The sequence below is a fragment of the Drosophila kikkawai genome, chromosome X (genome assembly GCF_030179895.1).
Source record: "Drosophila kikkawai strain 14028-0561.14 chromosome X, DkikHiC1v2, whole genome shotgun sequence".
NCBI classification, from domain to species: Eukaryota; Metazoa; Arthropoda; class Insecta; order Diptera; family Drosophilidae; genus Drosophila; species Drosophila kikkawai.
The window spans coordinates 20,732,277-20,759,893 of record NC_091733.1 but is presented as its reverse complement, the minus strand read 5'-3'; the positions used below and the strand labels follow the sequence as shown (position 1 = coordinate 20,759,893).

Below are 27,617 nucleotides of genomic sequence, written 5' to 3'. Positions count from 1 at the left end.
ACGCGTTTGAGAATTATCGCTGGCAACCTGTTGTTGTTGCTCCTCCGCTGCTTGGCGCGTCGTTTTGTTTCCCCGCTTTTTCGTGCCCCCCAGGATCCCGGGAAATGTAAATTTTTGTGGCAGAAAATGGCACAATACACGCCCCGCCAGGCGTTGGCCACGCCTGATGCCCAGGAATTTGGTTTCCCGCACGTCCCGTACAAAATCCAGGAGCAGCTGATGCAGGAACTCTTTCGGGTGCTGGAAAACGGCCAGGTGGGTATATTCGAGAGTCCCACAGGCACCGGCAAGTCCCTGACCCTCACCTGCGGTGCCCTCACCTGGCTGGAGCGGCACGAGGCGCTGGTGAAGTCCGAAATGCTGGCGAGGATCGTGGCCGTTGAGAGGGAGCTGGAAATGTTGCAGAAGGAAGGCGAGCGGGCCACGGACTGGCTGGAGGCTCAGGGCAAATCCCGACTGCAGCGGGAGGAGCTGCACCAATTGCAACACCTCCGGGGACTGCTCGAGCAGCGGGAACAGCAGCTGGCGGAGATGCGAGAGCGTGTGAAGAGCAGGAAAAAGCAGAGGAGCAGAGACTGCAGGCCCAAGCTAGAGGAAGCCAAGGAGGAGAAGCCCGCCTCCGATTCCGACACGGACGAGGAGCATGAAACCGCCGACAGCTTGGAGGAACCCTCAGAGGAACGCTATCGTCCTGTCCAGATCTTCTTCTGCAGTCGCACGCACTCGCAGCTGGCGCAAATCGTCTCGGAGCTGCGCAAGACCCCGCACGGCAAGTGGGTGAGGTGCATCTCCCTGGGCTCCCGCCAGCAGCTGTGCGGCAATCCCCAGGTGCGAAGCCTCAAACAGGTGGGACTGATGAACGAGCGCTGCCTGGAGATGGCCAGTCAGAAGAAGTCTCAACCAAATCCCAGCAAGAGAAGCCGTCTGACTGAAGGAGTAGCATCTAGCCAAGGCAGATGTCCCTTGAAAACCCAGTCCCTGGTGGACTCCCTCAAGGACTTGGCTCTAAGTGAGCCCCTGGACATAGAGGAGTTGGCCACAGAGGGTTTGGCCTGTGGGGCCTGCTCTTACTATGCCTCCCGGGCTGCTCTGGACCAGGCCCAGCTCATACTGCTGCCATATCAGCTAATGCTGCAGAAATCTGCCCGCCAGCAGCTGGGCATTAATCTCCAGGGCAGCGTCCTGGTTGTGGACGAGGCACACAATCTGCTGGACACTTTGGCCCAGCTACATGGCGCTGAGATTAAACGCCAGCAGCTGGAAAGAGCAAGAACCGAGATTTTGGGCTACAAGGAGCACTTCCAAAAGCGTTTTAGCACCAGGAATCTTCTCAAGATCAACCAGCTGATCTTTATAGTCAAGCGACTGCTTAAAATCTTGGAGTTATCGAAATCTTCGAGGATGCTGCGCACTTACGAGCTGACCGCCGAGGGTGACTTCTTCAACATTGATCTTCACGAGCTGCTGGAGTTCTGTGCTCGCACTCGTTTCGCACGCAAGGTACAGGGCCATGCGGCTAGGATGCAAAGGGAGCCGCAGCCCAGTGAGAATCAGCCGCCAACGGCAAGGAGTTTAATACTCCAAAGATTAAGCAAGGAGCAGGAGGAGAAGGAGAAGCCCAGGCAGGGCAAAAGGAAGCTGGAGGAAATGCAAGAAGCATCAGCAGCAGCGGAGGAGAAGGAGGCTCAAGGGAAGCCCCAAGGGAAGCTTCTTCCGGAAGCAACTCCTTCGCCCATCAGACCTTTGCTGGCCTTTCTGGAGACCCTCACCAGCGATGCCGCAGATGGCAGGATATTGCTGGATCCTCAGTCAGAAAGCCTCAAGTATCTGCTCCTAGATCCTGCCGAGCAATTTTCAGAGATCCTCCAACAAGCCAGAGCGGTGGGTTTGGCTTTATTTTATATTAAAAATTGTAAATTTAATATTTAATAATTTCTTTAAAGATTGTAATTGCTGGTGGCACCATGCAGCCCACTCAGGAGCTCAAAGAGCAGCTGTTTGCCTCTTGCCAGGATCGTCTAATAGAGCGTTTCTACAGCCATGTGGTGCCCCAAGATGCAGTGCTGCCCTTTGTGATACCCAATGGCCCCAAAGGTGCTCCGCTGCGCTTTAACTTTGCCCAGCGTGGAAATCCAGAGATGGTAAGCTTTGCCATCATCCTTTCCGCTTTATATTCATCTTCCACCGATCTTTTACAGCTTCAGGAGCTCTCCATGCTCCTCCAGAATCTCTGCCAGGTTATACCAGGAGGTGTGGTTTGCTTTCTGCCCTCCTATGACTATCTGGACAAGATCTTTAAGCATCTAATGGAGTCGGGCAGCTTGGAGAGGATTTCACGCAAAAAGTGTGTCTTTCGGGAGGTGGCCGGTTTGGCGGCGGATCAGCTCCTGGAGAAGTATGGCAAGGCAATCAAGGAATCAGCGGGAGCTCTTCTCCTCAGTGTCGTTGGCGGCAAGCTCTCCGAGGGCCTGAACTTTGCCGATGACCTGGGACGAGCCGTTCTGGTCGTGGGCCTGCCCTATCCCAATCGCCAGTCGCCGGAGCTGGAGCAGCGCATGCGGCATCTGGACGAGAAGCTGGGCCCTGGCTCTGGCAATGAATTCTACGAGAATCTCTGCATGAAGGCGGTCAACCAATGCATCGGACGAGCCGTTCGCCACATCAGGGACTATGCCTGCGTCTACCTGCTGGATGAGCGCTATGTTGGCACAAGGATACGGGGCAAGCTGCCGGAGTGGATAGCCCGGCACATTGTGGAGGCGGCCGCCGGAAAGGGCGGTTTCGGGGCAGTTCAAGCTCAAACTGCCAGGTTTTTCAAGGGGCGATAGGGAAAGGAATCTCTCTTGGTGAATTCTTTTTTTTTATGTTTATTATTTTTGTATTTAAATATTATTAAGGTGATTTTTTGTTTCATTTCTCTTGGAAAATCCGTTTTTTTTTTGTTTTTTTTGTATTTAAAAAACTATTTTATTTAGGTGGTTTTTTGTGTACAAATTGTTTAGTTTTTTAAGAGTTTTTGTGCATTTATTCACTCTTTTGTAAACTATAGTTTTTAAGATAGCATTTCTAGTATTATACAATTTTTTTTTTGTTTTTTGAGATCAAGAATTTTTTTAAGTTCTGCGAATATTAATTTTCTTTACGGTTTTGTTTTTTGGTCAATACTTATATATATTTTATACATTTTTTAAGAAAGTTAAACTTTTCCTTTTTTGCAGAGAAATTTAAAACGGATTTTTAAAATTTATTTTTTGTTTTTTAATTTAAGCTAAACAAGATAAAATCAACCTCTGTCAGAAATTAAGAATTTATTTTTCGTTTTAATAATGGCATTACCATTTAAAATTATTAATAATTAAAAAATTCCACAATTAAAATATTAAATATAAATACATGTTTAATAGTCCCATCATTTAAATAATTATGTATAATAATAATAAATAACATTACAAAAATGCTCACCTATATTCGGCTTAAAACAGAAAACTTTAAATCAAAAAATTTCCCTTAATAATTAAAAATGTATAAACGCCAGTACATTTATTTAAAAATGCCTTATAAAATGTATTAAATAAAATTTAATTTAATTAAAATTAAACAAAATCCTTCAAAGTTTTCCCCTTTACAATCGATAGGTGTGGTTCGAGTATCAGGTAAGCATTTTTAGGGGGGAAATTTCAGCTTTTTGGGATTTTTTAGGGGATGAGCCGAATTTTCATCTGGCAACTCTGCTGGGGCATTAAACAAATTCCTGAACTTCTGCCAAAACAGCTCCTTCGTCCTCCGCGTCCCGTTCCGAGAGCTGGCCGCCGCCGCACACAGCACAGCACTGCGTCCAGCAAGGACGCCAAAGCCTGGAATCTAGCCCGTGGTCGCCCAGTTGCCGTGCAGTTCAAATTGCGGCAGGACACTTGCACAGCTTCCTGGGGAGCTGCGAGCGCGGGGTCAGCAGGAGAGGGCCGGGCAGCGCGCGACCTTCGCAGTAAATAATATATGTACATACCTTAGCGTGCGTACCAGTGCGTGCGTGTGTGTGTGTGTGTGTGTGTAGGCAGGTGGTGTGGGTGTGAGTGTGTAGGTGCACTGAAAAAAAGGTGAAAAAAAGAACTGCAAAGAAAATTGTAAGTGAAAAAAAAGGTTAAAGAGAAGAAAGAAAAGGAAACTGAGGAAAGCCCAGAGGTTGCAAGGACGACATGCTGCCCCCCGCCCACAAGAAAGCCGCTGGTGGGTGGCTCCTCGACATTGAACTCCATTAAAACGCAAGCGCACGAAGAGTCAAGGATTTGGACTCGGATTTTGGATTTCGGATTTGGATTCGTATACGCTTTCGTTTAGAGATTGGCATTGGCATTTTCAGGGTCATGGTCGCATCAGTTGATGCATCCTCCTAGGCCACCAATAGCAGCTACGCCTCCAACTTGCAACTCTATCATCCAAAAGCAGGCACAGCCATCATGTCCAGCGATTCATCCGCGGAGAGCGACAGCGAGCTGTATGACCCCCTGGCCGAGGAGCTGCACAATGTGCAGCTGGTCAAGCATGTCACCCGGGAGAACATCGATGCCCTCAATGCCAAGTTTGCCAATCTGCAGGAGCCGCCGGCCATGTACTTAACCGAATACCAAGAGCTCACCTCCAAGCTGCACGAGCTGGAGGCCAAGGAGCACGAGCTGATGGAGCAACTCAATGCGATCCAGCAGCAGCAGCAACAGCAGCAGTCGTCATCCCATGAGGCGCCGGAAGAAACGGCGGCCGAGCAGCCGCATTATCAAAATCAAACCCAGATCCTGCAGCAGCAGCGACAGTTGGCTCGCATCCATGGCGGCGGCGGCGGCGGCACCGATCTCACTGACTCCGGCTTGGGCGGCTCCAATCCGGCCAGCCAGTGTGGCACCCTCACCCGCCAGCCCAAGATCCTGCTGCGCGCCCATTTGCCCAATCAGCAGCGCACCTCCGTCGAGGTGGTGGCCGGCGTCCGGCTGTGCGATGCCCTGATGAAGGCCTTGAAGCTGCGCCAGCTAACGCCGGATATGTGCGAGGTGAGCACCACGCATAGCGGAAGACATATCATACCGTGGCACACGGATATCGGGACCCTGCATGTAGAGGAGATCTTTGTGCGGCTGCTGGAGAAGTTCCCCATACGAACGCACACGCAGCATCAGTTTATACGGAAGACCTTCTTCTCGCTGGTCTTTTGCGAGGGCTGCCGTCGGCTGCTCTTCACGGGTTTCTATTGCAGCCAGTGCAACTTTCGGTTCCACCAGAGATGCGCGGGCAGGGTGCCCATGCTGTGCCAGCCCTTTCCCATGGACAGCTACTATCAGCTGCTGCTGGCCGAGAATCCGGATAATGGCGTGGGTTTTCCTGGACGCGGAACTGCCGTACGCTTCAACGTGAGTAGCCGCAGCCGCAGCCGGCGGTGCAGCAGCAGCGGCAGCAGCAGCAGCAACTCAAAACCCCCATCCTCATGCTCCGCCTCCAACCATCGACAGGGTCGTCCGCCGCGCATCAGCCAGGACGATCGTTCCAATTCGGCGCCAAATGTTTGCATCAACAATATACGCACGGTGCCCAGCGATGTCCAGCGGAGTCTCATCATGCAGGCCAGACCCCCATTGCCGGTGAGAAAAAGATAGAGAGAGTCTTGGGATTAATCTCTGTCCTGCCTCCCAGCTTCATTTGTGGTTTTTTTTATCCCTCACAGCATCCCTGCACGGATCATTCCAACTCCACACAGGCCTCGCCCACCAGCACCTTGAAGCACAATCGACCCCGGGCCAGGTCCGCCGATGAGAGCAACAAGAATCTGCTCTCCCGGGATGCCAAGAGTTCCGAGGAGAATTGGGTAAGAGAGAGAGAGAGAGAGAGATAGTTAATCTTTAACCATCTGGACTTGGACTTCGGAGAACTAGAGCCTTAATCCTTGAATCCTTGATATAATTCCTTGTGTTTTTTTGCAGAACATCCAAGCGGAGGAGATCCTAATTGGCCCCAGGATTGGCTCTGGTTCCTTTGGAACGGTATATCGCGCCCACTGGCATGGTCCTGTGGCTGTCAAGACCCTGAATGTGAAGACACCTAGCCTGGCCCAGCTGCAGGCCTTTAAGAACGAGGTGGCCATGCTGAAGAAGACGCGACACTGCAACATACTGCTGTTTATGGGCTGCGTATCGAAGCCCTCGCTGGCCATTGTGACGCAGTGGTGCGAGGGCAGCAGCCTCTACAAGCATGTCCATGTGAGCGAGACCAAGTTTAAGCTGAACACGTTGATTGATATTGGTCGCCAGGTGGCCCAGGGCATGGATTACCTGCATGCCAAGAACATAATACACAGGTGAGAGCAGAAAATGTAAATAAATGTATAGGGTAACCTTTAATCCTTAAATTTTTCACCCCCAGAGACCTGAAGTCCAACAACATTTTCCTGCACGAGGATCTGTCGGTGAAGATTGGTGATTTCGGTCTGGCCACCGCCAAGACCCGTTGGTCTGGCGAAAAGCAGGCCAACCAGCCCACTGGCAGCATTCTGTGGATGGCCCCCGAGGTGATACGCATGCAGGAGCTCAACCCCTACTCCTTCCAGTCGGACGTCTATGCCTTTGGCATTGTGATGTACGAACTGCTGGCGGAATGCCTACCCTATGGCCATATAAGCAACAAGGATCAAATTCTGTTCATGGTGGGACGTGGCCTCTTGCGGCCGGACATGAGCCAGGTGCGTTCGGATGCTCCGCAGGCGCTGAAGCGTTTGGCCGAGGACTGCATCAAGTATACGACCAAGGATCGCCCGCTGTTCCGGCCGCTGCTCAACATGCTGGAGAATATGCTGCGCACGCTGCCCAAGATCCATCGCAGCGCCAGCGAGCCGAATCTGACGCAGTCCCAGCTGCAGAACGATGACTTCCTGTACCTGCCCAGCCCCAAAACGCCGGTGAATTTCAACAATTTTCAGTTCTTTGGCAGTGCAGGGAATATCTAAATTTATGAGATGCTGGGCAGCTGTACCTGTACTTATCCTGCGCAGCCAAAGCCTCTACGAAGTGATCTGTAACTAAATATGTATATTTATATGTATTTACCACCCACACACACTTTCCCCAACACCCCCTGTACATAAGCGGCGAAAGAGAGCGAGAGGCGGAGATATGGCTGCTTTCCTTGGAACTGACAAAAGTGCATTTCTGTTGCGACAAATTTAACAACTACACAAAAACTGTAAACTAAAAACTAAAAGCTAAAAACAAAACTAAACTGCAACTGCAACGCCCATGTGTACATACATAACTGCATCATAACTTATATACGTTAGGCAAGACTACTGAGCTAAAACTAAAACTAAAACTAAAGCTAAAACTAAAACTAAACTAGCTGATCGCAATTACATTGTACACATATTATACTTATACTATAAAATTTCAAGTTGTTTGTTTTTTGGGTTTCAAAACAGAAAACTAAAGGATGTCACTGGGATTTTAATGAGCAAAAGATCAAAGAAACGTATAGAAACCCAACCAAACTGAAGCTAAAAACGGAAAAACCCTGCTCACAAAGTAAAAATTATCCCATAGATGCTTTAAAACGGTAAAAAAGTTCAAAATAACTTTTAAAAAAATCATAATTTCCCTTAAATTTAACATTAAGTTAACAAAAACACCTTTAATTTTGTAAACAATTTATAATTTATATAAACAAATTCAAAATTTGTTTTAAACCATAAATTTCCCTTAAAATAATTTTTAAGATCACAAAAACACCTTAAAAAAACCTTTAGTTTTGTATATAATTTATATATTTTATAGATTTTTCATATCTTTACAAGTTTAACAAACAAAAAAAGGCTATAGGCCTCAGTGGGACTCCATCTAAACATATCTGCTGGCTATGGCCAGGACCTTGGTGTAGTCCGCTCCCTTGGCCAGCGTCTTCTCCTTGAGAATCGTCCGCAGGACAGTGGGTATGGGTACATGGATGCGTGTGCCCAGCGGACTGCCATTGTCGTCGATCAGCACCAGGTTGTTGCTGTCAAACTTGGGCTGCTTGGGCCGCTGGTTCTGCTTGAGGCCCACGAGGATGCCCTTTTTCATCTGGCCCTTGATAGCCACCAGGACCTTGTCGCCGATCAGACCCACGCCGCGCTTGTTGTACACATGAATGCAGCGGGGCGGCCGGCCCTCGGCCATGGCCCGCTTGCCCAGATCGCTGTTGTCCACCACACGGAGGCGGGCCAGTTTCCTAATCTCGCAGCACGCCGGCGTCGTGTGGATCAGCTGCTGCTGGTGCTGCTGCCGCCCGACGGCGTTCAGAGTGGCTGGGCCCAAGGTGAAGGTCCTCATTAACCGTAGAGCCATTGCAGAGTGTGATTTTTTCCTCTTTAGGCAGGAATTTAATTCATTAAAAACGAAAACAAGAAATTATACAATTATTATTGCCAGATAGAGGTGCTAATGATACTATCGATGTATCGCGTGCTTAAACAATCGATAGCCGACTCTGTTATAACACTGTTAAGGCCAAAGAGCGGCAGGTTTAAAAGTTACCATGAAATGTTCAAGAATTACCTTAAATGAAAAGAAAAAGCTTATTACTTGATTCACTTGAATAATTATGTTGGTTTCTATTTAAATTATATAGTTATTTGCTTTCATTTGACTTAAACTAATAGAAGCATTCGTTGTTTGGTTTAAGCAAACTGTTAACCTAACAGAATGTTAAGCCCAACAGCTTTTCTTGTCTACTCTGTTATATTAAAAGGTCCCGTTGCTTTCTGATCAACGAGTTGGCAGTTCCATTTTCCTTGGCGCGATCGCAAGCTGGTGAATTTTTCTTTCGGTTCTTATTGCGTGTGTTTTCTCAAGAATTCGTGCACTTGCGATGTCTCGGCCGAAAAAGCAAAGTGACTTCATGATGTTTGCCAACCATTGGCGTTACAATCACCCAAAAATGAGCTTTTCCGAGGCGATTTCTTACTGCAGCGGCATTTGGAATGTAAGTTTCGTTTTCGTTGTTGCGCAGTTTGCTTTAACCGTTGTTTCGTGTTTTTTTTTTTTTCCAAGAATATGACCAAGCAGGATCGCGAAATTTACCAACAAGCTAACCGGCGTTATGCCGGTGCCTGTAAGAAGCCCCAAAATACGCTTCCCGAGGTGGATGAGGCCGCCCAGCGAGTGGAGTACATGAAGCGCACCATCGAGCGCATCGTAATGGCGGCCAAGAAGTCTCAAGGTTAGCAGTAGTTGTCTCTTTCCCACTCGCTCTCTCTCTCTCTCTCTCTTACTCTAGCTTTGCTTTCCTTGCAGATTTGGAGAACTTAAAGTTAATTTTCTGCGCTTTTAACTACTTCACCAAGGATCCCAATGACAATGTCTATGTGCCCGCCGAGTTCGCCGCCTGCGAGTACTCACTCCAGGATGGCATAAAATCCGTTTTTAGCACTCTGATAGACCCGGGCCAACTCAGTTTGGGTTTGAGCAGGGATGCCCAGGAGCATTCAACGGGCACCCACAATCTACCGCTGCCGCCCAAGGCTATGGGCGAGAGCAACCTCCTCAAGCTTTATAGCCAGATGAGTAGATATCTGGCCAAGCAATGCGGCTATGAGCCACCGATCGTTTTTACCACTAAGGAGTTGATACCCATTGTGGAGTCGGGCTTTCGCTTCTTGGCCTGCAGGGGCAAGGAGGATTTCTTGCTTCAAATTGAGGTCTTTGACATTCAGTATTTGTTTTTTATCCTCAAGAAGGAGGTTCTGGACACAGTCGGCCTGCCGAATAATAAGTTCAATATCTATATAACGGATGCCGTTTTTCAGAAGGATTTCTTCGAGTTTACCAACGATATTGCCTGCAAGTTCCACGAGGCGAACGACCGCACCAAGTACTGTACGCAGAGCATGGTGATGCGCTGGGCCTTCACCTTCAGCGATTATATGTGCGGCGATCTGGACATTACTATGGAACCCGGCAAGCATGTTCCAGCCACAGTGAAGCCCAATTACAGGATTCATAATGCGGATACCTGGAGCGTGACGCTAGCTGGTGGGTCTTCGTTGGAGTCCTTTCACTCTTTGGCATCCTTCAGGGACTTGCGAATCAATGAGCCCCAGAAAACTCGTCGTCATCGTTTGGATATCTCTGCGATTAGCAGTGAGTCTGACCTCTTCGAAACCGTGGACCAACACGAGGAGGACATCGAGCGACAAGCTGGACGTCGTGCTTACCCACACGAGGACGAGGACGAATATGAGCCACAAGGCGGACGTCTCCGTAATCCTTCAAGTAACTCACAGCGCCGCTTTCTTGACGAGTTTTCGGAGGACAACTCACCGATTAGCAGTCGACGTTCGAGTGAATCTCGTTCTTATAATTACAAAGACCACTCAGAGATCAAGAAATATCAGCAACCCGGTGGACAGCATCGTAATCCATCAGTTGGCAAACAATGCCGTTCTCTTAAGGAGTTTTCGGAGGATAGCTCACCGAATAGGAGTGAGCGTTCGAGTGCATTTGCTCCCTATGTAGCCAAGGATCAAAAGGACTCCACTTTTGAGATCGAGGAATGTCGCCGCTCTGACAGACCTCGCCGTAATCCTTCAAGTAACTCACAGCGCGGCTTTCTTGAGGAGTTTTCGGAGGAAATCTCGCCGATTAGCAGTCGAAGTTCGAGTTACCGAGTCGCGGGTCAAAAAAGCTCATCTTCACAGGTTGAGGAGTATCGTCGCGAAGGCGAACGACGCTATAAGGACCAAAAGTGTAGTGTTAAATATCCCGAACCAGTTAACTCAAGCCTTTTTTTCTCGGATGACACATTTGAATATGAAAATTAACAATCTGGGGTAAGCGAAGATCCTCTTGCTTTTTCATTCATTTTTAAGAAGAATTTAAATGTAATTTAATTGGCAAAAGTAGAGAACTATTACCTGTTAATCAGAACATTTAACGAACTCATTCATTTGATTTGGAAAACTTGTATTTAAGTTATTTTGACATCAGAAGTCTTAAACGTTATTTATTTTGGTTTATTATAAAAAAAATAATAATAATACAAATAAACCTCTTAACCGAATCATTTAACAGGACATTTAAACGACCCAATCGATTTCTAAATTGAGAATTTTGATTTCAGTTATTTTTTTCTTTTTTTATATAATGCTAGCGACGAAAATGTAACTGCCAACTGTTAACCAGGTCATTTAAACCTTGCCTTTAACAGACACATTCGTAATTTGAAAACAGAAACCGAAAACTGTTTGCTTAATAAACTCTAATTCATTTGTAAGCCATTTTATAAAAATCAAGCTTTGAATATTCAAACTGTATTTCTGTTAACCAGGACATTACACTTAACAGACACATTCGTAATTTAAAAACAGAAACAAAAAACGATTGTCTTAATATACTTTGATTAATTTGAAAGCCATTTTATAAAAATCAAGCAACTGTAATCCTGTCAACCAGGACGTTTAACTTTAAGTTAACAGACACATTCGTAATTTAAAAATATAAATCATTTTGTCTAAATATACTTTTGATTCATTTGAAAACCATTTTATAAAAATCAAGCAATGACATTACAATTGTAGTTCTGTTAAGCAGGACATTTAACATTTAACATTTGACATTCTTAATTTGAAAAGAACAGATGAATTCGTTATTTTAAAATACTTCATAACTTTTGATTCTTGTAAACCAGTTTAAATAAATCACGCTTTGATACTAAAACTGTCGTTTTAATATACTTTCAACCAATGATATTACAACTGTAATCTTATTAACCAGGACATTTAACTTATAATTTAACAGACTCATTCGTAAATAGAAAACAGAAGTCTTTTGTCCTAATAATTGTTGATTAATTTGTAAACCATTCGAGCTTAATACAGCAACTGTAAAACTTATTAACCAGGGCATTTAACCTTACCTTTAACAACCACATTGAATATTCGCATAAATATGACAAGACAATCGCTTAATTTGTGTACTTTTATTATTATTCACTTTAATACAATGCCATATATGTATATACATGAGCGCTAAATGCATTTACTGCTGGCTGCCGGGTATTACATGGTGCTGCGTTTAAAAATAATAATTTATTAGCTTTATTAACTCTTGGTATCGCATTATTTGTTTATGTTTTTTGTTTTTTGACACGACTAAGTAGACCAGTCCCACATGTTGGTTAGAAAATTGGTTACTATAATTCACTAAGACATACGAAATATATATAATAACATACGATATATTATGCATACATTATCGATTATTTTCGCTTTTTATCGTTTTCTCTCCTTTACTTTGTGGATATTTTCCTTTTTGCTTTTCCTCTTCGGGCGGGCATCTATCTTGTGACCTAATGACTAAAACAAAGTTTTTTAAAAAACTACATAGTTCATAACAAAAAAACTAAGATTAGTTAAAAAAAAATAATGGGTAATAAGCTTGGGCGCTTTAGAAGCGCACACAGAAAAAAATAAGGGGGTTTTCCGGGGGGGAAATATATATATAAAAAAACACACACACAGAGACAGGTTCTACTAAATCCTGTAATTTAGTTAAGCTTTTTGCTTTCTAACTATTTACAACTGAAGAAAGGCTGTAATCTTCGCAAGATTTGCAGTACAAAAAAAAATACAATTTGTGCGTCTTCTTGTGCCCAGGGTTTGTTCCTCCTCCTTATCTCCTCCTCTCCTCAGGATCGGTTGAGCTCTTCGCGCTTAAAATTGCGTATCGCCTCGAGCAGCTGAGACCTGGGATCCGGCGCGGATCCGGCAGATGCATTGCGTCCTCCGGACGACAAAACCTTCACGGGCTTTAGCTGCACTTGCGGCGGCGGCGGTGGTGGTGGCGTTGTCGTCGTCGTCGTTGTTGTTGTTACTGGCTGGGAAGTGGGTCGCAGCTTTACCTGCAAAACCACCGGCTTGGGGGGCTGCTCCTCTTGCTCCTGCTGGAGCTTCACCTCCACTTTGGCGGTCTTGAAGACCTGCTGCTGCTGATGTACGCTCTTTGCTGGCGGCGCGGGCTTGGGGGATGTGGGCTTGGGAGCCGGAACAGGAGCTACATTAGAAGCTGGAACACGAGCTACTAAGGGAGTGGGAGTAGAAACTGGTGCAGAAGCTACTGCTGGAGCTGTTCCATTCACAGACACTCGTATGCTCAAAGCCTGTTCCTGTTCCAGCTGCTCTCTGGCCAGCATGCGCTCCTTGAAGCCCGTGCGTCTTAAAGTATTCTGGCCAAAGGGAGCCGGCGTGGCCTCTGCCGCCGGCTTGCTATTCCTCTCCAGACTGGAGACGGGTCTAGGCAGGGAATTGCTGCTGGCTGTGCTACTTGTGACCACCTGGATGTGATGATTACTACCAGCTGGCAGGGTAAACCGATTGCTCTTGGCTGGACGCGGCAGCGTCGACGATTGGTTTTGGTTTGTGGCTTGGATTTGGACTTGTTGCTTGTTGACTTGGGGCTGGACTTGAACTTGAACTTGGGCTTGTGGCTGTGGCTCCTCGGTTAACTTCTCTGTCTGATTCGCCTCTGCATCCTTGAGCGGCTTGACCGTGATGGGCACATGGTATTCCTTGCGCTGTGAAATACCCATTCTCAGTATGGGTGAAGCCACCTCGATGGTGAGCTTGGAGGTGGCTCCTCCTGCTCCCGGTGGTGGTTGGGCCTTGCCTGCTCCTCCGAATATATAGTCACCTTCGTTCTTAATGGCCACCTGGGATTTGGGTCGTTCACTCCATGTGGCAAAATTAATGCTGGGCGGTCCGGAATATCGATATGTAGGTGGCATGGGCTTGGAGCTGGGCGCCAATTCGATGGGCCTGGCTGGCTGTGGACTCTCCACCTGGCTTAAGTTGCCTCTCATGGTGACCGCGGGTGAGGCTGGGGTATTCGGGGGAGTTGTGGAGACTGCCACTGGAGGTGGTACCTGGTTTTGAAGGGGAGGTTGGTCCAGGAGGAGTCTGCTGACAGCTGAAGGGGTTTGTTTTTGGAGTGGAGGGGGTGAGTCCTTTTTTCCTGCAGGGGGAGGTGAATCCTTCTTGGCTACAGGGGGAGGAGAATCCTTCTTGGCTACAGGAGGAGGTGACTCCTTCTTGGCTACAGGAGGAGGTGACTCCTTCTTGGGGACAGGAGGTGACTCCTTCTTGAGGACAGGAGGAGACTCCAGATGTTGTGGAACCAGAGAAACCACCTGCTTCGGGACCACCGGAGACGATGGCACAGGCACTTGCTTCTTCAGGGGAGTAGGTGAGGGCTCCTGGACAGGAGAAGGAGGTATAGAAGCCCTGACATTCTGGCCAAGACTTGGCTGACTTGTCTCCTTGGCAACCAATCTAGATGCTCTAGTTTCCCCATCCACCGTTGACTCCTCTTTGGCCAAGTGAGGCTGCTCCTGCTCCTGAACCCTGCTCTTTGGTTGCTCCACAGTTGGTGACGTACTGCCTCCGCTTTCAGCCAAGCTGTTCTTCCTAGAATTGAGTATAGTCTTGATTACCTCCAGACTCTGCAGCGAGGGTGACTCTCCAATGCTTAGCTCGCTGGAGGAACGACGCTGGCCCAAACCATAACCGTTCTGCTGCTCCAGCTTGTTCAGCGAGACATGAGAGGTGCTGCGCAGGCTAAGAGCTCCTCCGCCAGGCGAAATTACCTCTGCTTCTGCACCAGAACCAGCCTGAAAGGAGTCGGCTCTGGTTATCCTTGTTGTGCTCTTGGCCGTGGCTATACTAAAATTGGCCAAACGATTCGGTTTTGCAGCCTCAATCTCGGCCAGCCGAGGATCAGGCTGTTTCTTGATCAATGTGTCCAGTCCCTGATGATTGATGATGGCCGATAGCTCATCCACAATCTCGTCTAGCGGGGAACCGGGACTCACAGAGCCAGCACTGCGATGGCGTCCTTGCTGATCGGAGAAATCGGGAGGCGGTGATATGGGCACCGAGTAGTTCCACGAGGAGAGCGATGTCTGCTCGCTGGCACTACTTGGTGTGTTGGCGGCCATGTGTCCCTCTTCTTTTCTACACACTTCCTCCTCCTCTTCCTCCTCATCCTCGCCGGCGGCGGCTGTTAGAACAGCCAGCTCGGCCAGACTGGTGGCCTTTGGGGGGATTGGTGTCTCCTCTTTCTCCTTCTTGGAGGAGGTCTGGCACAGCTTGAAGTTGTACACCTTGATGGCCTCGTCGTCCTCGGAACTGGACTCCTGCTGCGACTTCTCCGCCTCTGGTTCGGGTGTAACGGATGAGGGAGAAGGTGCTGGCTCACCAATGCCCGAATCTGCTTGCTTTGAGGCCGCATCATTGTCATCCTCTTCGGTGGCACTGCCCAGAGAGCGGGGCTCTGGGGTGGGCGTACGGTTGAGGAGTACCTTGGATACATTGCCATTGGGAGTGCCAAGAGGGGTGCCATTGAGTGTTCCTTGGGGGGTTCCATTCGGGGTTCCATGTGGACTTTCATTGGTTGTGCCTTTGGATGTTCCCTGAGGGATGCCATTGGGTGTTTCCAGAGGACTTCCATTGGGGGTTCCATTACCATTCCCATTTACTTGTGGCGCTGCACTAGTTGGCAGCGGACTTGTGATCCTGGGCGCCGGTTGCGGCACCATGGCCGTGGGTGTCACCGGCTCTGGAATGGAGGCTAGCGATATGGTGTCCTCGCCAGGTGGCGGTGCCGGCGCCGTCTTCTTTTTGATTTGTATAATCCGTTTCCTGGGCGTTGGCTCTGGTCCACCTGCTGCTGGAACTGGTGGCTGCTTTATATCCAACGTGGCATAATGTCCATCGGAGGCGGAGTCCTCATCGAGCAGCGACTTGGAGCTGTTGCCATTGCAATCCAACTCCGGCTGACCGGAGAGATTGGGCGTGGACATGCACAGCTGTGGACGCTTTACAATCACCGCGTAAGCAGGCTCCGACTTCAAACCCACTGAAGATGGTATATCCGGTACAGACTGCTCTGGAATGCATATCTGATTTGGTGGACGCGGTGCCGTTCGCTTCTTGCGCGGCGGCGGTGCCATAACCTTGGTCGGCGGTGGCACCACCACCGGTGTCCGGGTGTAGTTCATACCAGTGGAATCCATCGAATTGAGCGAGTTACTCGAACTGTACGGACTGGGCGTCTTGGCCGTCACCTTGGAGTGGCGACTGCTGCTAAAGTCCGAGCTGCTGCTCAGGGAATCGCGAGCTATGCCGGTACGCTGGAACTTGTGGTGCATGGCATCCGGATTGAAGTTGTCATACGACTCGGACTTGTGGCACAAACGGATCTCTGAGAGACCCACTGCGCCGATGGTTGACTCGCAGCTATACACCTGACTAGCGTCCACTGGAGGGAGAAAGGAGAGTGGAGAAGTGGATTTAGTTACCATTTATAGAATCTCTGTAGGAATTTCCAAACCCACCTGGACTCCGGAACTCGTACTTGTCCGCATCCAGCTGCTTGTTGTCACAGACCAGCGACAGGAGCTTGCTGAGGGGCACTCGGGCCCCGAGTCTGGCCACAAACAACTGATCCTTGGGTAGCAGGACCGTGATGCGGAAGGTCTGTTCGAAGGGTGCATTGCTGGTGGCAGCCGGCACTGGGGTTATCCTGTTGTACTCCAGCTGACTAGTCTCGTTGATGTCCGTGTCCGTGGACAGGTGATGCAGCTGTGTGGTTGACTTGGACAGTTTGCCCATGGAGGAGCTGCCAGTGGTGGTTTTGTCTGGAGAAAAGGATTCAATTATTTATTTATTATATTATTATTTATATACAAAGAAATATTTATATAGTTCTTCCAAATAAGATAAAAAGACAATATAAATAAATAAGATGCGTAACGGGCTACAAAGTTTTCAGTTAGTAATGAAATTAAAGACGTTTTTTTATTTATGAAAACTAAGGAATTTTTTTTTATTAATATTTTATTTTATTTTTTAATTTTTATTTATAAAAACTCGAAGGAAATTTTTTGTTTTACAACAACTTTTCAAAGGGAAATTTGTAAAAATTTATAAAAACCTTTTAATTAATTAAAAATAATAATTATTCATCGAAATTAAAGTTAAGTTCTCAAAAGATTTTATTATTTTGATTTCTTTACTTGATTGACTTTAGTGATCGTTGGACCTATCGGTTGACTGATCGATTGACTTACCCTTTTTGCGGCCAAACCAGCGGTTAAGTGTGGAGAAGCCGCCCTTCATGCTGCTCATGTTTGTGGGCGTGGCTTCTAGACAGTGTTACCCTTTACCTTTCCCTCTCTCCAATTTCCGTTTCCGTTTCGTTAATCGTTTCCTGTTACGTGTCTCAAAACGTGTGTCGACTTGCTCTCGTTATTCGGTTTTGTTTGTTACTTGGTTTTTCGAGTTTCGTAATATTATAGATGATTCCTAGAGCATGCTAGAAAATGGCGTGCGATTTGTGCGCTGCGAAATCTGCAAGTGGAAAGGCAAGGCAAAGACAGAAAGTGAGTTAAAAGCTCGCCGATTACAAAACAATGCCCCGCAGAGCCACAAGACGACGCTCTCCATCCACAGGTTCCCCCTCTTATCAGCTTAGAGCGATAAGGATGATGGAGGGGGACGGCGGTCTCCTAGGTCTCCCTTATCACCTGCCACCTGTATATCTGCCGCAGATACATATACTCACTACTATATGGCGCCGCATCCATGATACCCTTCCAATTCCCCAGAAAGAACAACAAAAAAACATGAAGTGTAGTATCGTCGCCGTATAATAATTCAGAGGGCAAAATTTGTTAAATCGAAAAAAATAAAGTAAAAATAAAATATATGTTCCGAAGCCTACTTGTGGGTTCAAAAACCTATACCAATAAATAATTTTTATAAAAAAAATATCAAAATAAAATAACACATAACAAAGTGAACTTTTTTTTTATAGTTCAATTTCCGAAGAATGTCTCTATAATTCCTAATTACGTATTTATTAGCAGCTAAATCATATTTGTTTAGCTATATATATATATTTTCATCAAAAATCAACAAAAAAAGAAAATATATATTTATTTTAAATATTATTTTATTTATATATTATAATTTATTCATATATATTCCAAATTTTCCTAGAGTAACTTTGAATACTCAGTGTATTCGGTATTTGCTTTATCAATTAAATGCCTTCGTTCTTATTTTTGTAGCTATTTGCTTTTCGCTTTACGTCTTTTGCGCCTGGCTTAGTGCTTAATTGTCGGCCAGGTTGTTTAATGGCTCACACACATTCATATCATACAAACACCCATTGCCGGCGATAAGCCCAAGAAAATCGAAATCGGAATGAGAGAAACTGAGAAGCGTTTTTTTTTTTGGTCGCGTGCGTTTTTTTTCGTATTTGCACACAATGGAAAATGCAAAAAATAAAAAAAAATCGCAAATCGTAAATCGCGAAGGCAAGGCGATTTTCCGGGGGAGTAGGCGGAAGGGGCATGGTAGGTAGGCGCTGTTTACTTATTGTCTAATGACATAGTTAGATTGTGCAGCAGTGTGAGTGTGAGGCCATGCAAATTACGGGCAATTGGCGAGGCAACAACTGGGTTCTACAGCTATACACTGCAACAAAATGAACCATTGTTCTACGGGGAATTTCGAATTTTCGTTAAAAGTAATTTAAAAAGTTATGCAATTTTTTAATTTATTCATGTTTGCATTAAAATATAATAATTTATCTGTAGTTCTTCGATATACATTGATAATCTATCGATATTTGATGTAAAAGTCGATACACAAATCGATATTTAACGTTGTGTTATAAATCAATATTTTTATGATATATATCTAACTAATTTTGCAACAATGCCAAATTAATTATTTACCGTGCTTCAGATATTATTAAAAAATATCGATATTTTTTATTTAAAGGTGATATTTTGAGGATTTTTTTCAATATATGTAGATATTTTAACCATTACAATATTTTCGATATTTTATTTAGTGCAATATTTTGACTTTTTTATGGATATATACCCCTATTTTCAACTCCAACTCATAGTTAATAAATAAATAATAACATAAATATATAGATATTATTTAAAATCAGCCCTCAAACTGATATTCTTCATAGATAATAGTTAAAGAAATTAAGAGTTATTTCACAAATATATAAAATATACCCCACAATTTGTTCTCTGTAGCAATCAATACACAGATACAGTTTAATTTCACATGACTTAACCATGTACAGTAGATTTCAAAGCTGTAAGGTTTGAATGCTAGTAAGTGATTCCCACAGGAAGTAGACTTCCCTTAATTTTTCCAATTAATTTAATAGTTAACCTTTCAAATAATTGACTATAATTGATTTCTAGAACAGAGAGAGAGAGAGAGGGTAGAGGGTTCTCATAAAGAAGATATATCGAATGAGTTCTGAACAGAATATAACTCATTATTGAAATGTTGAAAAATGGAATTTATAAATTTATACTTTCCTAAATATTTTCCACAATTAATTACTACAAAAAAAAAAAAAACCATGTAATACAAGTTTTTCAATTACTAAATTGTGCTCATGGTCGGCACTGTATGTTTACTATTCGTGATTGAGACACGCGCCCCTATATCCATGGGATTGCCTGAGGCAAATCGATTTGTGTTTACTTTTTAATGAGCAGCAGCCCCGAACTAATTAGCCCAACTATTAGCCAGCCTAATTAGATATAAAACTCAACATGGAGTCAAGTTTTATCGATCCCCAATGGATTTGCCAAAAATAATGAAGAGAAGAGAAGAAGAATATAGACATACCTCTGGGTATATCGGCACTCCCACTTTATTGGCAATCGGGTTTTATTTCTAATCAAATTCCCTCTCGTTAATGTCTCAACTATAATTGGTTTATATGGAAAATTATTCAATTGTAGGGATTACCTAGGCATTAGCACAGTGTCTAGTATTTTCCATATTATTTTTAGTTCATTTTCTGTTCATTCGTATATAATTTTTATACCCTTACAGGGTATTAAATTTTCGGTCAGAAGCTTGCAAAGTAGCGAAGAAGTCATTTCCGACCCTATAAATCATATATATTCAGGATCAGCATTAACAGGCGAGTCAATGCCTCGATTCTATGGCTTCCTTCAAGGGTATACAAATTTCGGCTTCCCAATAGTACGTTCCTTGTCTTGTTATTATTTATTTCAATTGAGTAAACCTCGAGAGGAGGCGAAGGTATTGGCCAAGTCGATTTCTCAGCTGTTATTTGCCACTCTTCTCCACCTGTTTACCTGTTATTGTTTTTGGGTTCTTGGTTATCAATTCGGTATTGTTGTTGTTTTGTTAGCTTTGGCCTTTATAGTCAGTCACTAAAGTTCCCCTTGAAATAAACATGAGTAAGTAAAAATTCCTCGGCTATCATGAGGCGGCGATGAGAAATGTTTTCTTGCCATAAATCATCACGTTCCATAAACATGGCTTGCGGTCGGTCGGTTGGTTGGTGTGTTGCCAAAAATAATGAGCTTGGCTAATAGCACATCAACAGCCGCAAAACAACAACAACAATAATACCATCACACATTAAGTGTGTTTGGGGCCTTTTGAACCGGCTAATTGAAATAAAAATTAAATTACTCTCTAGCGTTTGGTCTCTGAACTTTATACTCTGCCTTATCGATATATATATAAAAACGCCTTAGATTGATGTTAACATTACCATAAGCCCACAATTATCCCTTTCTATATAGGGCCTGGTGTTACGGTTATTTGGTAGATAGTATATGTGAAAAATCTGGCGTAATTGAACTGTTTGCTTTGGCACGTTGGTTAAGTAACGCTCTCTATCGATTTCCACTTCCAACACAAGTAGTGTGGCTCTGCCGGCCCAGTTAACAGACAAACACGGCGCTACACGTTAAGTTATATATATACATATATCTAGAAATATACAAACTTGTATAGTTATATATATGGTAAAGCAAAGTACAAATGCTTGTAATTGCCGTGTGCCACAGGGGTCAGAGCGATTCCCATTTACTCAACATTTATCAAATCGATCGATCCCCAAAACAAGGTCTTTAAAACCTGGTGAAATCAGATCACTTATCGCAGCGTGAACTTGATCGATCAGTAGTCACATTGAGGCCTCACGAGTTTAGCCTAGCCCCGCCATATCTTTGGCTTTGAAATTTCGAATCTCATAAGTGGGTCACAAGGGAAGAGCAAGGCATTTCTTACTCTTCTTGTTTGAATATTTTGAATCATTTTTCAAAGTCAATTTATAAATATCTTAAGAAAAGAGCAGACTATATCTTACTCTTCTTGTTTGAATAATTTGATCATTTTTCTGAGCCTGAATATAAATTTTGGGTTCCTCCAGACTTTGAAATTCTTAAAATCTCCCTTTGAAATTTCGAATCTCCTAAGTAGGTCTCAAGGAAAAAGCAGGCCATATCTTACTCATCTTATTTGAATAGGTTGAATCATTTTTCTGAGTAAATTTCAAATCTCTTAAGTGAATATTTTGAATAATTTTTTCTGAGTAAAGTCTAAATGTGAGTTTTAGGGTTTCTTCAGAATTTTATTACCAACATCTTATTTAATTTGCTAATTTAATTTAATGCTTTTGAATATCAATATCCAAGACAAGAGATCCTTATTAGAAATCAAAGACTTTAAATGGCAGCCATTAAAGAACTCCCCACTGTGGTGTCTATATGGGTCTGAATACATCACCCATGATGGGTTAGATAACTCCGACTTTCCATGATTGAATGCTAATTTCATGGCTAATGTCTTCTCTGTCCTCCCCTTTCGTTTTATTTATTTATTCTTCATTTTTTTTTTTAAGGAGAATCCGTTATGTGTACTCAACAAATTGGCAACTTTCTACCGTTACACATCGTGCCTAAATAATGAAATTTTTTGTATATTTATATTTTTTGGAAGTACCAAGTACCCATAGAGGGCGGATCAGAAGTGCAAACAGAAGACGGATCGATGATTAATGGTCTGTGATTTGGGGAATGTCGGAATCTCGGAATGTCCCAGGGTTGGCTTCGTCATGAGACTTAAATATAGAGATGTTGCGTTCCAATCGTTGTATATATTTAAATCTATATATATTATCGTACAATATATGCAACGGGTGACACTGACATTGAAGTTCCCGCGGTTCGCGGCATTGCATTCACGGAGATTCATCGCCTGCGCCTGAGGTTTGCTCCAAAGTTAGGCGATGATATCATTATATAGCCGACGTGAGGGAATTTTTTATTGGTGCTCATCATTGTTTCTTTATAAATATACAAAATAATCACCCAATCCAACTAGACGGCTATGCTAATTCTGTGCGGTAAGACGATAGCCAGAAACAGAAACAAAAAGAAAACACCTGTGGATTGACTTTCTCAAGTCACTGTGCCTGTTTTTAGCATTTGTATTTTGTTTTTTTTTTTTTTTTTTTCGTTTTTCGCGGACAGCTTTATCTGCAGCAGTTATCGGGCTTTCAGGGCGTTACGCATGACTAATCCCAACCGAATATGCTAAGTCGCAGTCGCTGTCGTCGTCATTATGTCGCCCACTGTCACTTGTGGCCCAGCATTATCTATTTCAATTTGTATGGCAATTTGAGCCACTTGATTAGACCGATCTACCGGGTGTCTCTCTCATGGCATAACAAATTTTATAAGCTATATATGTACTATATACATATATAGGTCCCCGTTTGAATGCCAGTTATCACGTACCGCCTCAGATGGCTCAGAAATGGCACCTGTCCCAATCACCAAACCAATTCTACTGTCAACTTCCAGTCAAACTTTGCCCTGTCCATTTCCTTGGGAGTGACGTGAACGGGGAGGTTTTCAATTGATAAAAGACATTGTGGGATTAAGGTGCATAACCGAAAGATATCAAAGGAAAATGGGTCTAAAGAATTGGGTTATGAATAGCAAGAAATCTTAAAATACAATGAAACCTTTTAAAACAAAGTATAAACTTCTAGATACAATCTTAAAAAAGATTCTGAAACTATGTTAAGGTATAAAATAACGTAATATTATGTTATATCATCAAAAAATAAATTAAAACGCTCATGAAAAGTTTGAAAATCAAAAGAAACTAAGAGACAAGCCTCAAGAAATTTATTAAACAATATAAACCTCTCAATGATCATCACAAAAATAATGAAAATATCTAGTAAAGCCCAAGCATAAATTAATAACTAAAAGAACAATAATATTGTAAACAATGAAGTTACTAAAAGCAATAATATTGATAATACATGAGACCTTTTAAAGCCAAGTATAAACTTCTAGACATACAACGGAAATCCATATATGACAGAGTTCTTTAGATACAAGTTTAAAAACATATTTAAAACTCTAATATGATATAAAATAACGCAATATTATCTTATATCACCCAAATAAAAATTAATATTGTTAAAAAAATAAAAAAAAATTAAAAGAAACTAAGAGAAACTAAGAGACATGCCTAAATAAATTCATTAAACAATATAAACATCTCTATAATCATCACAGAAATATAAATATCTAGTAAAGCTTAAAAATCAATTAATGAAAAGAATACGTTAAGGAAGGAACTAAAGTAAAGGTAGTAAAAATCGATATTCCCACTATTTGCCACCTTTTGAAGCGACTCTAGGCCAGTTGCTTGGCTAATTGGCAACAAATCAACGCCCGACGCTTGGCTAATTGCAAGTTTTCCGTTAATTTTGCACAGATAACGATATTAGCCAACTGCATTTCCAACTGCAGCTTGGCCTTCTGCCGTATGGTATTGTATGGCTATTATGGTATATATATGTATATATTGTTATTAGATGAGTCGGTTATATCTACAATATGTGTATATATATATCGGAGTCCCGGGAGCTACGTGAGGTGAGCCACTCGCAGTGCACTCCTCGCATTCTGCATGCACAGTGGGTAATCGATATGACGCTTCAACATGACTTTTTTTATATTTAATATTTGATGATTATTTATTATAAATATAATATTAAAGAGGTTTATCTGTTGCAGTGATAAAAATAATAATTTTGAATTATTTCTTAACCAAATACTTGCAAGAAAGTTTTCTAATAGTTCATTATGAAATTTCACTGTACTTTTTATATATTTAACTTTTTATGATTTTTTAAATTTCAATATAAATAAGAGTTTTATATATAAGAAAAATATAATACTTATTTTTTTATATAAAAATTTATTTATTTCTCTCTAAACACTTAATTATGAGATTTCACTGTACGTTTAAATCTGTTTTAACATACAAAAAAAATCAAAACAAATATATATTGTTATTTACAAATCACTTTAAAGTTCACTTTTCACAGGAGTCACTGTAATTTTTTTTTTAGTTTCTAGCCGTTTTTGTGCTTTCTTTTAGGCGTCACTTCGTTGCAATTAAACGCAGAGTTTGCTGCTTTTTTTATGTTGTTGTTTGTTGCCTTTGTTGTTTTTTTACACGTTGTCATAAACAAAACTAAATTAATAAACTCACACTTGAAAGTTATATACGCCAGCTACTAAAGGTAAACTAGAAAAACAACAAAAAATTGCGTACTAACTGAGGCTAGCGGTGTTTTTTTCGGTTTTTATTTTTTATTTTTTGGCTTTCTCTCTCTTTCGCGGGGAGAAGAAAATGTGTAGAAGAGGGAGCGACTTTGGCGGCTTTTGCCGACGACGACGTTAACAAAACTGAAAACAAAAAACGCGCAAATTATGCATAGAACACAACACAGCGCACCAACACACACTAACTCACACACACACCACGCACACTCACAATAATAGTGGCAATAATAAAGCAACGGTAACTCTCTAATAATAGAGCCGCAGGCAAAACGCAAAAGAAAGAACAGCAGAAAAAAAAAATTGCTCCGCTCAGCTGTTGGGTCTCTCACGCGCCACTCCGCTCTTTCTCTCCGCTTTCCCTCTGTACTCTCCCGCCGCATTGGAGCTGCTGCTTTATCTTATCAGACCTTGCAGAATGAGATAGCAACAACAACAACGAGAACAAGGAGAAAGAGCTTTTAAGGAGAAAGGAAAAAGTGCAATAGTCTCTTTCTTGTGTTTTGGTTTTACAGTTAAATAGCCATAATTGCACATTTTACCAATTGCAGTTCTTTTTGAATCTGATTGGAATCTGCAGTTTAATGATTTGGAGTATTGGTGGTTTTTTTTTTTTTGCATGAAATTAGTAGCTAATTTTTGGCTTAAAGTTTTTAAGTCGCCACAAAATTTTAATTGGACTTTAAAGTAATTTTAAAAGGGTTATTTATGTTTGTAATTCTCAAGTCTTTGGTTTTGGTATTTGAAATTGAAATTTACTTTATAATTCCAAAATAGTTCAAGCTTCGAGCCTGAGTAATAGCTATTTTTTATACTTCTTGTAGATCATTTTATATTTCTTTTTGTCGAGCTACCGTCTTGACCTTTCTATTTCCGACTCTTTGACGCGACAACAAGAACTTTTTAGCTGAAGTAGCACTGTATCTAGAGTCTAGAGTCTAGACTGTTGCTGGTTGTGCTTGCCTTGTATTTGACTTTTGTATCTGCTGCTCTGTATCTGTATCTTCACTTGTCGCCGCACTTGGGCAAACTGAACTAAAACTTCCAGCTAAGTGCGTTGCATAACTCAGATGATGATGAGCTGCGACGGTAACTGCGACTGCGACAGTGACTGGAGAGACTCCGCAGCGGCGGCAGCAGCAGCAGCAGAATTGCGCAAGTCTGGCAAGTTCTGATTGACGACCTTCAATCGCAGTCAACTATTTGTGTATTTTGTACCACTTCGTGTGGGGGGAGCCCAAGCAATCACCACCTTCCCTAGGTTTTTTTACATTAGTTTTTAAGTGGCGCTCCTTGTGCTAGAAAACCGCCAACGCTTTTCACTCGCCGCAGGAGTGGCAACCGCTTAAAAGCGTGACCATTTTGGGCTCCCCATCATCGCCAAGAAGAAAGGAAGGAAGCCTCACCTAAACGCACACGCACATGCCGAAGCGCCAATGACATCATAGGTGGAAGCACCATAAATGGACATTCCAAGAGAAAAATAAAACACAAACAAAAAAGAGGCTATTAGGCATTATAATGGGGTGTGTTCTGAACCAAGTCTAACTATTACATTTTATCGAAGTCAAACATCTCTACTCCTTCAGTTCTCTGACAAAAGTGAGTGGCATCTTGAGGGGTTCTAGCTTAAGAATTTGTTAGAACTTAGATTCAAAGACTAGGCAAGGTATTGATTTGATTATTTTGTAATTTATTTTGTATCTTATTTTGTCCTAAAGCAATCCCTTAGTCGTGAAAGATTTTTGGGATTATAAGCTAGATATTCTTTAAGATTTTATGGATTATAAGCTTAGAGATTCTTGATAGCATTAGCTTGAAAGATATTCTAAGAAGCTACCACTTTATTATTACGGGTATATATTACCATAAACTGGAATAAACCTTTAAGCCAGCAAATTACTCTTCCCAGCCTCTGCTCACAACGATAGTTGTACAATATCAAAGAATTGCCTGCCCTAAAACTCCATAAAACTCCACAGAAATTCCCAATAAGCCCCAATTCTTCTGGGTTATATTTATAGCCCCTCCCATTCGAACTTGTATTAGCTGCTTGGAAACCCCATAAAAACGTTTAAATCGGTATCAAAATCTATGTTAAAAGCAAGCCCTTGGCCCCAAAAGAATTTTAAGTTTAAGAATCGATTTGTTTTGGGTTCTATTGGGAATCTAAAGAATTTATTACAAGAGCCCCTGTTATCGCAATCATCTCTGGTCCGATTTCCTTTCGCGTTTCGGCTACTATCTTGATCACTTAAGGCTTGTTTCACTCGCATATTACTGGTGGTCGATGACGCCTAACATATATAGTATATATATATGTTAGTATAGAACGGCCCCATGCTATCGCTAATGTGCGCAAAAGAATTCCAATAAATTCTGTCTGGGCTTACGGAAATTTTGGGTATTGCTATTATGCTTAGTTGTTTTTTCTGAATTTTTTTTTTTCGAGGGCGCCACCGAAACTAACTAACCGAAAGTACTACCATCTGGCGCTCGTCGTGCTTGTACTCGCACTTGTAGTCGTACTTGTATTTATAGTGTTTCTGTGTGGGGCACGTTCCGGGGTCTGTGATAACCTCAACCTTAACAGTCGTGTCTTTGGTCTTGGCGAAGGTTTCTTCGACAGACGGGGGCGTTCATTGCTATCAGTCTTGTACTGGATAGAGTGTTTATATGTATATATCTCGATCAGCAACATCATTGGGCCATTTCTCCAGCAGAGACGGAGACTCTCTGGTACTCTGGTGACCCCGATTTGAGGGAATTCTTGTGCTGTTTTTTTTTTCTTCTTTTTTTGCCTCATTTTTTTTTTCGTAGTTGTTGCGAAAAGTGGCACAAACTCATTCCGAAAAGCGGCAAGAAGAACAACAGAGAGTGGCAGCAGCCAGGCAGGCAGGCAGCCGTCGTAAACAAGTTTCGCGATGGCAAATTCGACAATGGAACCATATGATCAGCGTAATGATCAGTTATGATTGGTTATGATTGGTTATGATATTGGCTCCGAGAGAGGTATTTCTTTGGCTAAGGCAAATCTTTCATAAATCGCGGCACGCCTAGGCCGCCCTCCTTTTTGCTGTTTTTTTTTCTCTCTGTTTTGT

The 27,617-nt window shown here is 43.1% G+C and overlaps 5 protein-coding genes across 11 annotated transcripts in view; 3 read left to right on the top strand and 2 right to left on the bottom strand.

Moving 5' to 3' along the window:
* Positions 1-21: 21 nt before the first annotated feature.
* Positions 22-3,157, top strand: LOC108084680 (ATP-dependent DNA helicase DDX11). The gene is made up of 3 exons (XM_017181011.3): positions 22-1,881; positions 1,944-2,141; positions 2,199-3,157. The coding sequence occupies exons 1-3, from the start codon at positions 127-129 to the stop codon at positions 2,826-2,828; spliced, it is 2,583 nt and encodes an 860-aa protein (XP_017036500.1). The 5' UTR covers positions 22-126; the 3' UTR covers positions 2,829-3,157.
* A 566-nt stretch (positions 3,158-3,723) lies between these two features.
* On the top strand, positions 3,724-7,422 carry Raf (Raf oncogene). 2 transcript variants are annotated; one of them, XM_017181000.3, is made up of 5 exons: positions 3,724-5,396; positions 5,496-5,624; positions 5,708-5,848; positions 5,964-6,337; positions 6,403-7,422. In XM_017181000.3, the coding sequence occupies exons 1-5, from the start codon at positions 4,455-4,457 to the stop codon at positions 6,980-6,982; spliced, it is 2,166 nt and encodes a 721-aa protein (XP_017036489.1). In that variant the 5' UTR covers positions 3,724-4,454; the 3' UTR covers positions 6,983-7,422. The 2 variants fall into 2 exon arrangements, with proteins under 2 accessions (XP_017036489.1, XP_017036488.1); XM_017180999.3 differs by having other exon boundaries at positions 3,724-5,624.
* Positions 7,423-7,769: 347 nt separating this feature from the next.
* On the bottom strand, positions 7,770-8,459 carry mRpL14 (mitochondrial ribosomal protein L14). The gene has a single exon (XM_017180936.3). It carries the CDS (start codon positions 8,349-8,351, stop codon positions 7,866-7,868), a length of 486 nt encoding a protein of 161 aa, XP_017036425.1. The 5' UTR covers positions 8,352-8,459; the 3' UTR covers positions 7,770-7,865.
* Positions 8,460-8,807: 348 nt separating this feature from the next.
* LOC108084687 (protein maelstrom 1-like) lies at positions 8,808-11,715 on the top strand. Of its 3 annotated transcripts, none has more exons than XM_017181023.3 (4): positions 8,808-8,988; positions 9,057-9,225; positions 9,300-9,703; positions 9,812-11,715. In XM_017181023.3, exons 1-4 carry the CDS (start codon positions 8,875-8,877, stop codon positions 10,823-10,825), a joined length of 1,701 nt encoding a protein of 566 aa, XP_017036512.1. In that variant the 5' UTR covers positions 8,808-8,874; the 3' UTR covers positions 10,826-11,715. The 3 variants fall into 3 exon arrangements, with proteins under 3 accessions (XP_017036512.1, XP_017036511.1, XP_017036509.1); XM_017181022.3 differs by having other exon boundaries at positions 9,300-9,745; XM_017181020.3 differs by having other exon boundaries at positions 9,300-11,714.
* A 252-nt stretch (positions 11,716-11,967) lies between these two features.
* The window catches only part of LOC108084668 (serine/arginine repetitive matrix protein 1), a 28,933-nt gene continuing 13,283 nt past the window's right edge, over positions 11,968-27,617 (bottom strand). The window contains exons 1-4 of one of the 4 annotated variants that reach the window (XM_017180994.3): positions 24,513-24,621; positions 17,128-17,407; positions 16,393-16,695; positions 11,968-16,316 (exon numbers count right to left, since the gene is read on the bottom strand). In XM_017180994.3, coding sequence (XP_017036483.1) covers positions 12,691-16,316; positions 16,393-16,695; positions 17,128-17,185 — 3,987 coding nt within the window. In that variant the 5' untranslated portion in view covers positions 17,186-17,407; positions 24,513-24,621 and the 3' untranslated portion in view covers positions 11,968-12,690. Of the gene's footprint in view, positions 16,317-16,392; positions 16,696-17,127; positions 17,408-17,621; positions 17,781-24,445; positions 24,622-27,617 lie in introns of those variants that run through there. The other 3 variants (XM_017180991.3, XM_017180993.3, XM_017180992.3) reach the window with 3 other exon arrangements.